This window comes from Leucoraja erinacea, chromosome 19 (genome assembly GCF_028641065.1).
Source record: "Leucoraja erinacea ecotype New England chromosome 19, Leri_hhj_1, whole genome shotgun sequence".
NCBI lineage: Eukaryota > Metazoa > Chordata > Chondrichthyes > Rajiformes > Rajidae > Leucoraja > Leucoraja erinaceus.
This window is the reverse complement of record NC_073395.1, coordinates 9,318,963-9,333,773: the sequence shown is the minus strand read 5'-3', so window position 1 is coordinate 9,333,773 and position 14,811 is coordinate 9,318,963. Positions and strand designations below refer to the sequence as shown.

General features: G+C 43.7%; 1 protein-coding gene across 1 annotated transcript in view; it reads right to left on the bottom strand.

Moving 5' to 3' along the window:
• Positions 1–14,811, bottom strand: part of LOC129706192 (ADP-ribosylation factor-like protein 8B-A) — a 46,608-nt gene that overhangs the window by 12,382 nt on the left and 19,415 nt on the right. The window contains exons 3-4 of the mRNA XM_055650251.1: positions 1,614–1,687; positions 899–992 (exon numbers count right to left, since the gene is read on the bottom strand). Coding sequence (XP_055506226.1) covers positions 899–992; positions 1,614–1,687 — 168 coding nt within the window. The remainder of the gene's footprint in view (positions 1–898; positions 993–1,613; positions 1,688–14,811) is intronic.

The window sequence follows — 14,811 nt, the reverse complement described above, 5'->3', positions numbered from 1 at the left end:
GGAGGTTGGTTTGCGTGATGGTCTGGGCTACGTCCACAATTCCCTGCAATTTCCTGTTCCCAAACCATGCCACGATGCCTATTTTCCATTCATTACTTCCTGATCTTCGACACCTGGCCCAACACTTCAGTTTGGGGATGTTGGGTTGCAATGAATGTGTTAAAGGTAAAGCTTTTGTCAATAAATATGAGTCTAACGTAGGTGTCCTTGCTGTCTCGATGTACCAGGGAGAAGCATTCCATGTTTAGTATATTTTTAGAGATATCTTAGATTATAGATATTCACGTCTTTAACCTTGCATTTATCATGTAAGATTGCCCCTTGGTATTATAAAACACTGCTGTTCGTTCCATGATGTGAATGGTATCTAGTCCCCTGTCTAAACTGTTACTATCAGAAGCAGAGCTGTTGTCATTCAGATATCCAGTCAAATTCATACAAAAGGGCAATAAACTAATTTTGACAGTGATAATTCCTGCTTCATAAATATCCAATCTTTTATTTTCACTTTCTATTTCTATTAGTAGATTTGTACATCACTCACACACACAGATACACCCCCCCATACACACACACTCACACACACACACACACACACCGATACACACACACACACACACACACACACACACACACACACACACCACACACACACACACACACACACACACACACACACACACACACACACACACACACACACAAGCCAAGATGTTACATTCATGCAAGAAACACAATTTTGCAAAATTAAGCCTTAAAACCATGTGAATTAAAATTAAAATTCAATCCATAAACAACAGCATGGTTTGGGAACCCTTGCAACCAGTTTCTCCTCGGTTCTTTTTAAGGTGACATGTAAAGCGATTTAAACAGAGAGTTTAAAATAAAGTTGACTTACAGGAATTCCTTGTAGCTGTGGCTTATCTAATAAGTTGTGCAGTTCATTCTTTGAAGCTTCAATCTTTTCGAAGTCTGCAGCATCCACCATGTAGCTAAAAAAAGAGGGGCAGTGGTGAACATCAGTGGGAACTCTTAAAAAAGTGTGTGAAAGGATAACAGGGGAAAAGATGGGGGGAGAATGTGGGAAGAGTGGGGCCAGAGGGAGGGAGAGAAGGTGGGAGGGGGAAAAGATGGAAAAGAGGAGAGGGAGAGTGGAGATAGGAGGGGAAGGAAGGAGGTGGAGGGGAGGAGATGAAAGACAGGAAGTAGGGAGATAAACACAAAAAAGCTGGAGTAACTTAGTGGGACAGGCAGCACCTGTGGAGAAAAGGAAAATGTGATGTTTCGGGTCAAGACCCTTCTTCAGACTGATTCAGACGTCTCGATTCGAAACGTCATCTATTCCTTTTCTCCAGAGATGCTGCATGACCCGCTGAGTTACTCCAGATTGTTGTGCCTACCTTCGGTTTAAACGAGCATCTGCAGTTCCTGCCTACACAGGAAGTAGGGAGAGGTATAGGAGGTAGGGAGAGGGATAGGGGTAGAGGGGGGAGGAGGAGGAGCGGTGGAAGGGGAGAGCAGAGGAGAGAGGAAGAGGAGAGATGGAGGGAGAAGGTGGGGAAGGGGGGGGGTCTATGTGTTGAAACTATAAAGATCTCAGATTATAAACTCACACAATCGCGTTGACCCCTCGGCAGTAACGTTCCCACATACTCCGGAATCTTGGTTGACCTCCAATGTCCCAAATCTGTGGGGAAATGAGCGCGCACATACATTTATCGTAGCCCTATCAAAAGGTCAAATATGAACACTGCTTCCAACTGGAAAATAAGGCACAAAGCAATTCAAGATTCAAGAGAGATTATTGTCATGTGTCCCTGATAGGACAATAATGGTATATGGACACACTGATCTACTTTGTAGTCAATGCCTACTATGTCCTGTTGTGCTGAAGCAAAGCAAGAATTTCATTGTCCTATCAGGGACACATGAAAATAAACTCTCTTGAATCTGATCAAATATCCTGCAGGCAAAACATATTATCTGGGATACAGTAAGGCTCTGGGAGAACGTTCAGCCATGGGAGACGCACCCAGGGCACAAAGGCTGAAGGTGGTCGGGCGAGGACAGGGACGATGATTCACGGATGGAGGCCCAGCAGCAGCCTGGGGCTCGCCTGGATGGGGCCCCGCTCCAGGAGACCGAGCCCACAGACCGAACTGGACTTTGAAAATGGCGCCAAATACCTGGCAACTCTTGTGCAGTGTGTCAGTGGACTATTTCTATACACTTTGTACTTAATCGTGGATTGTGCTTATAGGTATAGGGGCACAGCAGTAAAGTTGCTGCCTCACCGCGCCAAAGATCCAGGTTCAATCCTGACTACAGGTGCTGTCTGTGCAGAGTTTGTACGTTCTCCCCGTGACCTGCGTGGGTTTTCTCCGGGTGCTCTGGTTTCCCCCCACACTCCAAAGATGTATCCCAAAATTAAAAGGTATAGTAACACTTTACTGAACTGCATGAAAAAAAAAAATCACTGTACCTCAGTAAATGTGATAATAAACCATTTATAGCTTCCGTTTGTAGCTGGCATTACCCATGTTATCAAATTCTCTCTCTAGTGTCTGACAGAAATGCAGTCACAGAGTCACAGTCATGAAGCATGCAAACCAGCCCTGCAGCCCATTCCAACCAAGATGGCTTCCTACACTAATCTTATGTGCAGGACCAGGTCATCTGAGACTTTAACACTCAGGAATTGGAACCTGCCAACTCTTTCCATCGCCGACCCACCAATGGAAACTGAAAAATCACCTCATATTTCGCTTGGGCAACTTTCAACCTAGGGGTATGATGTTGATTTCCCTAATTTCAAGTAACCCTTGCATTCCCTCTCTTTCTCTCTCCGTCCCTCCCCCACCCTAGTCGGCCTGCTAGTTTCACTGTTCGTATCACTTCGTTCTCATCTCTTTCACAGCCAACAATGGACCATTGTGGGCTCCACCTTTTCTTGGCTTTTGGTGCCGGCTCTGATTTGTTCGGTACATATTCATACCTCTAGTTTCCCTCTCCCCAGACTCTCAGTCTGAAGAAGGGTCCCGACCCGAAACGTCACCTATCAATGTCCTCCAGAGATGCTGCCTGTCCCGCTGGGTTACTCCAGCATTTTGTGTCTATCTCTGAGGTCTCCTATCTTCCCCTTTTTTTTAAGTCAATGATTAATTTGCTGGTTTTGTTGACATTGAACAAGGTTGGTGTTGGGTAACTGTGCAACTGATTCCCATATCTCTCTCCTGTACACTGATGGATTATGGAAATCCCACTGCAGTATTACCAAGAGCCCTGCCAATATTTGTTCCGGACACACTGAAGATAGCGTTGCTGCTTGCGAACATGTTATGTGCATAAACCGTCTGCTACGTTTCCCACGAACTCCACCTTAAAACAAACACTTCACTGAAGAGGATTTTGTATTAGGAAAGGTTATGTATAATGCAAGTCATTCTTTCACAGTATATGACCAAGGTTAAGATTGCATGCGAAACAACGTAATGCAATTTACATAGTTGGTTCAGAGCGTAGACTTTGTTAGTTTTCATTTTTGCATTCCACATAAAAAGGTTGATTATATAACGGTTAGTGACGGGCAAACCTGGAGTCTGGAACCATAATTGCGATGAGATTTGAGATAGACACAAAAAGCTGGAGTAAATCAGCAAGACAGGCAGCATCTCTGGAGAGAAAGAATGGGTGACGATTCGGGTCGAGACCCTTCTTCAGTCCGAAGAAGGGTCTCGACCCAAAACATCAGTCTGAAGAAGGGTCTCGACTCGAAACGTCACCCATTCCTTCTCTCCGGGGATGCTGTCTGTCCCGCTGAGTTACTCCAGCATTTTGTGTATATCTTCGGTTTAAACCAGCATCTGCAGTTCCTTCCCACACATGAGATTTGAGATGCTGTTTATTCACACTTAAATGAACAGCAGACTGGGGAGCAGTTAATGTTGGGGACTCCCATCTTCATCAGCCTCTGAATTATCTCCTCTGCTTCTCCGCTGAGTTGTGGTGGCAAAAGCTGTCCCCACAGATTGATTGACAATAGACAATAGAGAAAAGGTGCAGGAGTAGGTCATTCGGCCCTTCGAGCCAGCACCGCCATTCAATGTGATCATGGCTGATCATCTCCAATCAGTACCCCGTTCCTGCCTTCTCCCCAGATCCCCTGACTCTGCTATCTTTAAGAGCCCTATCTAGCTCTCTCTTGAAAGTATCCAGAGAACCGGCCTCCACCATCCTCTGAGGCAGAGAATTCCATAGACTCACAACTCTCTGTGAGAAAAAGTGTTTCCTCGTCTCCGTTCTAAATAGCTTACCCCTTATTCTTAAACTGTGGCCCTTGGTTCTGGACTCCCCCAACATCGGGAACATGTTTCCTGCCTCTATTGTGTACAAACCCTTAATAATCGTATATGTTTCAATAAGATCCCCTCTGATCCTTCTAAACTCCAGAGTATACAAGCCCAGCCGAACCTTTCTCTCAGCATATGACAGTCCCACCATCCCGGGAATTAACCTTGTAAACCTACGCTGCACTCCCTCAATAGCAAGAATGTCCTTCCTCAAATTATGGGGCCAAAACTGCACACAATGCTCCAGGTGTGGTCTCACATGGGCCCTATAAAACTGCAAAGGACCTCTTTGCTCCTATACTCAACTGCTCTTGTTATAAAGGCCATCATGCCATTCGCTTTCTTCACTGCTCACTCACCCAAGCTGTCCAAGTCACTCTGCATTCTCATAGCATCCTCCTCACAGTTCACACTGCCACCCAGCTTTGTGTCATCTGCAAAATTGCTGAATTGATTGAAAGATACAGCATTAAAACAGGCCCTTCAGCCCATAGAGTCTGTGCCGATCCACAATCACCTTTTCATACTAGTTCTTTGTTATCCCATCGACACATCCACCCTACACACTAGGGGCAATTTACAGACGTGGATTAACCGGATGTACCTTTAGAAAGGAGATGTGGGGGTATTTATTTGGCCAGAGGGTGGCAAATCTGCAGAATTCATCACCACGGATGGCAGTGGAGGCCACGTCATTGGATATTTTTAAGGCGGAGATGGATAGGTTCGTGAGTAGTAAGGGTGTCAAAGTTTATGGGGAGAAGGCAGGAGAATGGGGTTGAGAGGGACAAATAGATCTGCCATAATCAACTGGCAGAGCAGATATGATGGGCAAAATGTCCTACTTCTGTTCCTATGTCTTATAATATTTTGATCTTATGAACTACAAACCTGCATGTCTGTGGGATGTAGGAGGAAACCAGGGCACCCAGAGGGAACCCACGTGGTCACAGGAAGAACGTGTAAACTCCACACAGACGGCACCCGGGGTCAGGATAGAACCCGGATCTCCGGCGCTTTGAAGCGTCACCCATTTTTCCGTCTTTTCAGAGATACTGCCTGCCCCGCTGAGTTAGTCCAGCTTTCTGTGTACATCTTCGGTTTAAACCAGTGTTTGCAGTTCCTTCCTACACCCCCCCACCTGCACTGTATTGTCTGAAGAAGAGTCCTGACCCAAAACGTCACCCATTCCTCCTCTCCAGAGATGCTGCCTAACCCGCTGAGTTACTCCAGCACTTTGTGCCTATCTTCAGTATGAGCTGGCATCTGCAGTTCCTTCCTATACCTCGCAATGTCTTAATTCGTCTCGTATTGTCCTCGATCCCAAGAGGAACCTGAAAGAAGTGGTTTGTGGAAGAATCACTGCAATCAGCCCAAAAAATATTTTACCAGCCGCCACCCTATTCCCCCAAGGACATCGGAAACCTGAGCAAAGAATGGAACGCACCAAAACTATGTTGATCTGTCGAAAATATTCAAAATTGGGTTGCTAGATTTGGAGCTTTGGTGTGTTCTAATATTCTTGCAACACTCAACAATCCATAGGGAGATGGTGACAGGCACTAAAGTGCTGATTTCTAGACTCCTGTAAAAAACAGTTACTCTCACACACAAAGGATTGATGATTCCTTTACAAAAGTGTGCTGGGAAGATGGGGGGTGGGGGTGGGGAGGGGAAAGAAGGAACAATGGTGGAAGAGCAACAACTGCTGCTGAAACACAATCAGTGTGTAATGTCACGTGCAGCTTGCAGCTTCAAACTAGCAGGACAGGCAGGACTAAATGAGAATACAATCTGCCTGCTCTGTGAATTTTATGTTAACTCCGTTGCCCTAATGTCGCCTGGCACATTCTATACCAGAAGTCTGCATGCTCTAATTTCTAGTTGTTCTCTAATACATATTCCAACAGTTCCAATAGCTGTTACAGTACAGTGGCGTAGCAATAGCCTTCCAGGGCCAAAGTCCCAGGTTCGATCCTGACTACGGGTGCTTGTCTGTACCAAGTTTGTACATTCTCCCCGTGACCTGCGTGGGTTTTCGACAAGTTCTTCGGTTTCGTCCCACACTCCAAAGACATACTGGTTTGGAGGTCAATTGGTATCATTGTAAAATTGTCTCTAGTGTGTGTAGTGTAGTGTAAATGTGTGGGGATCACTGGTCAAACTCGGAGGGCCAAAGGCCTGTTTCTTTTGCATCTCTAAAACTAAAAAAAAACTAAAAATAAAAAATAAGTGTATGCGTTCACTGTGTAGATGCTTTGATTTCACATTATACTCCAACACGTTCTCATAGTTCTGTTGTCAAGCTGGAAAAGGTGCAGAGAAGATCTACAAGGATTAGCAATGTTACAAAATTTTGAGATTTAAAAAATCAAGTCTGCAATTTATCCCATCAGATAAAGCATAACAATAAGTTTAATTTGACACCAAATTCACTTTCATATCTCAAGTATTAGAAAAGTTATGGCCATTTTCATACTCGGAAATTAGCATCTTGTTCCCTATTGATTTTCAATGGACATTACAAAAAAGCTGTGATCTTGGATAGTCAAAAGCCCATTTCTTAAGGAAAGATTAACATTTTTAAATAGCCTAAGTGTCCAAAGATTATTCAGAAATAATTCACAATATAACATGATTTTTATATCTAATTTACATTAATTTATAGGCCAAATGGAAGGAATTTAGTGTTCAATTGCTGTAAATAAATGCCCATTTAAATCGGCTTTCTAGTGGGTTCATGTGAACGCGCTGGTTTAGAACGTTGACATCGCGCTGGATTAGTGCCCTCAAATGCCGAGAAAAATACTGCGGGATATAAAAAGCCCAAAATGAACTACTCGCTATAGATAACTTGATATACAGGGTTATATATATGCCCCATTTAATGTAAAAATAAGGTACATACCTTTAATTGTTTGCTTTATAAAACCCTGGGGCTGCGAGAGGTTGCGGAATGAGACAGTAATTTTAAAACTATTATAACTATATTATCGAGGCCTATAAAACTAATAATACCTTTTGCGACCGGGTCAGCGATTTTTCGTTAATGATTTACTAGGCTGAACATCTGCGATTAGTACAGCCTAGTAAAAATCGCGTTTTAAACCCGCCCCCTCCAAACAGCGCCAAAATCGCGGACCTGGCTGTGGGCAGATTCCCAATGACGATTCAGGTAGGTTTTGTAACATACCTACAAGGATGGTTCCAGTTCTCGAGGGCCTGAGCTATAGGGAGAGGCTGGAAAGGCTGGGAACGCAGAAGGGCGAGGGGTTGTCTTATAGAGGTGTATAAGATCATCAGAGGCAAGAACGGAACTCACTATCAAAACATGGGGGGGACGGGGGACACAATTTTTGGCGGCCGCGCGCGCATGCGCACACTCACACGAGGCTTCGGAGGCTCTATCCAGCGCTAACTACAGCCCAACTGCCTGTCTCACTGGGTTAACTAACAGCTCTGTCTGGACTGACGGGATAACAGCGCTGCTTCTCCGCGCTGGCCATATTTTCCGCAAACCCAAGCAGGTTAACCAGGCGGGGATGTCGCCCACCTCTCAAAACATGCGGGGGGACGTGTCCCCTCTGGCCCCCCCAGGCTTTCTGCCCCTGATGAGAGGAGTAGATCGGGTAAATGCACACATCTTTTGTCCAGAGTAGGGAACCCAGAGGACATAGGTTTAAGGTGAGGGGGAAAACGTCAATAGGAGCCTGAGGGTTAACTTTTTTTTACACAAAGGGTAGTGGGATATGGATCACATACAGTCAGATGAGATCAGTTTAACTAGGCATCATGTTCGGCACGAACAACGTGGGGTTTACAGAGATGCAACGCGGAAACAGGCTTCTGGCCCACCGAGTCAGCACCGGCCAGCCATCATCCCGTACACTAGCGCAGTCCTACACACTAGGGGCCATTTACAATTTCACTGGAGCCAATTAACCTACAAACCTGAACATCTTTGGAGTATGGGAGGAACCCGGAGCACATGGAGGACATGAAACCCACGCAGGTCACAGAGAGAACGTACAAACTCCATACAGACAGCACCCATAGCCAGGATCGAACCCAGGTCTCTGGCGTTGCAAGACAACAGCTCTACTGTGCCGCTGAAGGGCCCATTCGTTCCTGTGCTGTACTGTTCTGTGTTCTATGTTCTAATCCTTTGAACCCTCCCATTACTTTCACAGTCTTCCTTGAGGGTGCTCAAAATAGGACCAGATTCTAAAGGAAGGAAAGGGTTAACTAGATTGCTGTTGAACTTTGCTAATTTTGGTGGCTCAAATTGTTTTTATAGGTTGATGAAGTTAACTTTTATACATTGCTAAATCGAAGTTATTAAAATGCAATATCTATATAATTAAAACTCATCTTGACCATTTCCTGTTTGGACAATTAGGGGAGGGCACCACTAAATGGGGAATTAGGGAAGGGCACTGGTAAATGGACAATTAGGGGAGGGCACCATTAAATGGGGAATTAGAGGAGGGCACTGGTAAATGGACAATTAGGGGAGGGCACCATTAAATGGGGAATTAGAGGAGGGCACTGGTAAATGGAAAATTAGGGGAGGGCACCATTAAATGGGGAATTAGAGGAGGGCACTGGTAAATGGACAATTAGGGGAGGGCACTGGTAAATGGACAATTAGGGGAGACCCACCTCCTGTCAGGTGACACGAGGGATGGGTGCATTTGAATAGGAGAACCAATATCCCAAAAAGAACGGGTGTCAAGGGTTATGGGGAGAAGGCAGAATGGGGTTGAGAGAGAGATAGATCAGCCATGATTGAATGGCGGAGTCAACTTGATGGACCGAATGGCCTAATTCTGCTCCTAACACTTATGAACCTACGAGGTGGGAGCAAATATTGTAATCAAAAGGAGCAAGAATAATACAAGTTAACGTTAACTGTACTCTAAAGAGAATTGCACTGTACCTCGCTAATGCGACAATAAAGTACTATTGAACCATTAAATAATTTATTCCATTCATATTGCACAAGATCAGGGGATGTTTCATCAATCTGAATATTGTGCTCAGAAGCAGAAGATAGTTTAGTATCCTGATTATCAGATATAAATAATACATTTCAAATACAGTACATACCAAGTGCTTCTGCAGGCGTGAAATGCCTAATAAAATGGTAATTACTTTTCTCAGTACTTTAACAACACTGCATTAACGCTGTATTTGAAAGAGAGATAAGAATGTAGAATCATAAATTATTATCATCTATCCGCAGCGTTACCTAGCCAGTGATTAGCTTCACTCCTTTTGTATCGACTCCTCATTTGGAAAACTCGAGCATCCTGACAATTATTTTCATAGAAAAATGTCGGCATCTTCCCATTTGTAAAGATTTGCTAATTTAATCTCACTCTGCGTTTACCATTTCACCTCGGACTTTCCAAGACCATGCACCAATTATATCTCTCCTCAGCTTTATTTTCACGTCTTAATATACATCGCCACTATTTTATTCAGTGTAAGGCCTGGATAGAGTGGGTGCAGAGAGGATGTTTCCACTAGTGGGAGAGTCTAGGACCAGAGGCCGCCGCCTCAGAGTAAAAGGGCGGACCTTTAGAAAGGAGATGAGGATGAATTTCTTTAGTCAGAGGGTAGTGAATCTGTGGAAGTCATTGACACAGAAGGCTGTGGAGGCATAGTCAATGGATATTTTTAAGCCAGAGTGACAGATTCTTGATTAGTATGGATGTCAGGGGTTATGGGGAGAAGGCAGGAGAATTGGAGATAGTCGGCGGGTCAGGCAGCATCTCTGGAGAAAAGGAAATAGGTGACCCAGCTTCGGAATGAGGGTCAGGATACAGGGGAAACTAGAGGTATGAAAAGGTTGAGAACAAAACAGAGCCGGCACTAATGACTCAGGAAAGGTGGAGCCCACAATGGTCCATTGTTTGTGTTCATATCCCTTCATTATCACCTTGTCCACAGCCAACAATGGACCTCTGTGGGCTCCACCGTTTCTTGGTCATCAATTTCGGCTGATTTGTGCTAAACGTTTCCATATTTCTAGTTTCTATCGTCTATTGTCTGTTGTCTATTCCCTCTACCCTGACTCTCAATCTGAAGAAGGGTCTCAAACCAAAACGTGTCCTATTACTTTTCTCCAGAGATGCTGCCTGACCCGCTAAGTATTTTGTCTCTATCTTTGGTATAAACCAGCATCTGCAATTCCTTCCTACACAGGCAGGAGAATGGGGTTGAGAGGGAAAGATAGGTCAGCCATGATTGAATGGCAGAGTAGACTTGATGGGCCAAATAGAAACATAGAAAATAGGTGCAGGAGTAGGGCATTTGGCCCTTCGAGCCTGCACCGCCCTTCGTTATGATCATGGCTGATCATCCAACTCAGTATCCCATCCCTGCCTTCTCTCCATACCCCCTGATCCCTTTAGCCACAAGGGCCACATCTAACTCCCTCTAAATATAGCCAATGAACTGGCCTCAACTACCTTCTGTGGCAGAGAATTCCACAGATTCACCACTCTCTGTGTAAAAAATGATTTTCTCATCTCGGTCCTAAAAGATTTCCCCCTTATCCTTAAACTGTGACCCCTAGTTCTGGACTTCCCCAACATTGGGAATAATCTTCCTGCATCTAGCCTATCCAACCCCTTAAGAATTTGGTAAGTTTCTATAAGATCCCCCCTAAATCTTCTAAATTCTAGCGAGTACAAGCCAAGTCTATCCAGTCTTTCTTCAAATGGCCTAATTCTGCTCCTAGAACGTGAACTTCATCTGCCTTTCCTCATAAACACTTGCACCTCCTTGCTTTGTGTGTACTGTTAATGCACAGAGAGCTTGACAAAGAAAGACCATTCATTTCCCTGCCATACCTCTCCCAGATCCTTATCAATCTATAACTAATTTTTTTGTTGTTGCCAAACTTAATTTTTAAAGCAATTAAATCACGTGGTGCATTTGACATGCCTCAATGTTCTTTCAGAGCTAATAACATTATCTTGTAGTTCAGTTGTACTTTCATTGAGTTCCAGGACATTTATTAAAAAAAACTTAAAATTTTCAACCTTTGTGCTCACGGCTAACATGCTTTTTTAGATTAACACTGATAAGATTTTGTAAAAATAGTACAGCGCTTGCTTCTTCATGAATAACCTCTTGGTTTTGTTAATGCTCTTCAATTAAATTTCACAGTCACAAGCTTACAAATTTCCATCTCTCATTTTATGTAAGAGCTCCCAGTTCAGCTGATCAGAATTTAGTCCTCTTAAATCTACGTACAGGTTTTAATCTTTTAAGCTCAGCGCATGAGTTTATGCAGGTGGATCTATTCAACTCAAGGCAACCGTCAAGCATTCTCATCACTCACCCTTCACTCATGTTTTAAGCTGGAAGATTTACGAGGATGCTGCCAAGACTCGAGGGCCTGAGATATTGTGAGCGGTTGAGCTGGCTTGGAATTTAATCTTTGGAGCACGGGATGATGAGGGGTGATCTTATAGATCACGGAGGGGAACAGATAGGGTAGATGCGCCCAGGGCAACACAGTGGTGCAGCGGTAGAGTTGCCAGAGACCCAGGTCCGATCCTGACTAAAGATGCTGTCTGTACGGAGTATGTACGTTCTCCCTGTGACCGCGTGGGTTTTCTCCGGGTGCTCAGGTTTCCTCCCACACTACACAAATGTACAGGTTTATACATTAATGGGCTTCTGCAATTTGTAAATTGTCTCTAGTGTGTAGAATAGTGGCAGTGTATGGAGTAATCGCTGTTCAGTGACTGAACTGTCCTCTCATCAGCTAGTGAGGACCTCCCATCTACCTCATTGGAGACCTAGGCAACGTTTCGGCCCGAAACGTTGCCTATTTCCTTCGCTCCATAGATGCTGCTGCTGCCCGCTGAGTTCTCCAGCTTTTTTGTGAACCTTCGATTCTCCATGAAGCAGTTCCCTCGACCTGAAACAGCATCAACCTTTGAACAATTGTTAATTTTCCTTGACTCAGTCTGATGAAGGGTCTCGACCTGAAACAGCATCTATTCCTTTTCTCCAGTGATGTTGCCTGACCCTCTGAGTTACTCCAGCATTTTGTGTCTATCTTCGATGTAAACTAGTATCTGCAGTTCCTTCTTATACATATCTTCAATTGGACTTTATCTTGCACTCAATGTGATACCCTTTATCCTGTGTCTGTATACTGTTGGCGGCTTAATTTTAATCACATATAGTCTTTTCACTGACTGGATAACACGCAACAAAATAGCCTTCCATTGCACCTCAGCACACATGACAATAATAAACTGAAGAAAATAGGCTTGAGCTAGATGGCCTTCTTTAAGTCTTTTTTTTAAAACTTAATTTACAGTTCAAAGAAAAATCAGATACTTCCTTGCAGGATGCCAGCCACATATTGGAATTATGATGAGCTGTTGCTTCTAAACAATGTTAAGATATTCTGTTTCCAATTTCAGGGTTGTATTTACCAATTAGAAACTCTTGCCTAATCAGAAAATTGCTGCTGAATGATAGCTTCAAAGAAAAAGCAAACACAGTCCAACCGTCATTGAATTAAGCCTTTTGATGCTCATTTCTTTTTTAGTGATACAAAGACCTTAATCCCCTTCTCTCCGCCTCAAATATTATGCTGCTCTTATGCTGCACTTAAAACTATCACTCTCCATACACTTCTTGCACCATTCCCCTTCCTTTGTTCACAATTCATAGTTTACTGTCTCTTACCCCATCCCAATTCATCCTGCACTAATCTTTCTAACCTATATCCTTCTGTATTCAGTGGAGTTTAGAAGAACCGGGGGCGTTCTCATTTCAACATGTGATTCTTAAAGGGGCTTGACATGGTAGATGTTTCCACTGGTCAGAGGGTCTTAAACAAGAAGACATGGTCAGTGAAAGGGGGCTCAACCCTTCATAAGGTCATAAGGTGATATCAGCAGAAATAGGCCATTCGGCCCGTTCAGTCTACTCCGCCATTCAATCATGGCTGATCTATCCCTCCCTCCTAATCTCATTCTCCTGTCTTCTCCCCATAACCCCTGATACTCTTACTAATCAAAACATTTTAAACTGATTTTAATATTTACATTTTAAACTCATTTCTTCTTGCTGGGGATGGGGAACACTTAGATTTTCTACCCCAGAAGGTTGTGGAGGTATTTGAAGAGGATACATTTCTATTATGTCTGAAGTGAGTGCTTTATAGTTTAGCTTAGAGATTTAGCTTGGAAACAGGCCCTTCGGCCCACTGAGTCCATGCTGACCAACGATCACTTGTTCACACGTTCTATCCTATGCACAAGGGATAATTTACAGAAGACAATTAATATACAAATCTGCACCTCTTTGGGAGGAAACCGGAGAAAACACACACATCCACAGGGAGAGTGTACAAACACCATACAGACAGCACCCATAGCCAGGATCGAACCTGGGTCTCTGGCACTGTAAGGCAGCAACTCTACGGTTGTTGCTCTTTACTCCCCTTTTGTAGATAGTAGAGCAAGTACTTGAGGAACTTCAGGATGGTGAATGAAAAGCAAACGTTATGAGACCAAAAATGGCTGTACTTTCAAGCATAGAAACATAGAAAATAGGTGCAGGAGTAGCCCATTCGACACTTCCAGCCTGCACCGTAATTCATGGCTGCTTATCCAAAATCAGTACCCCATTCCTGCTTTCTCCCCATATCCTTTGATTCCGTGAGCCCTAAGGCCTAAATCTAATTCTCTCTTGAATCCATCCAGTGAATTGGCCTTCACTGCCTTCCACAGATTCACAAGTCTATGGGGGAAAAGATTTTTCCTCATCTCAGTCCTAAATGGCCTTCCCCTTATTCTTACACTGTGACACCTGGTTCTGGACTCCCCCAACATCGGGAAAAACAAGTTCTGCATCTAGCCTGTCCAATCCCTTAAGAATGTTATGTTTCAATAAGATGCCCTCTCATCCTTCTAAATTCCAGTGAATATAAGCCCAGTCGATCCATTCTTTCATCATATGTCAGTCCCGCCATCCAGGGAATTAACCTGGTGAACCTGCGTTGCACTCCCTCAATAGCAACCAACTAAAGTACAATCGAACTAAATGACTTCACTCTAAAGTAGAATTTTTTTTTTTTAATTTCATATGCAAAATTCATTTTCCTGACTGAACACTGAAATCTCCCTCCATTAGTTGTGAATAATTCACATCTCACATTGACTTAACACATTAACCTCCATATCTCCAAGTTCCCCCCCAAATATTCCCACACTGCCCATCCATTAAAAAAAATTGGATATTCCAACCTAAACAGGTTATACTTTCTAATTTAATTTAATATCACATGTACAGTGAAAAGCATTAGCTGCATGCTAACCAGTCAGCAGAAAGACAATACATGATTACACTCCAGCCGTCCACAGTGTACAGACACACGATGAAGGGAATAACGTGAATAACGTTTAGTGCGGAGTAAAGTCCA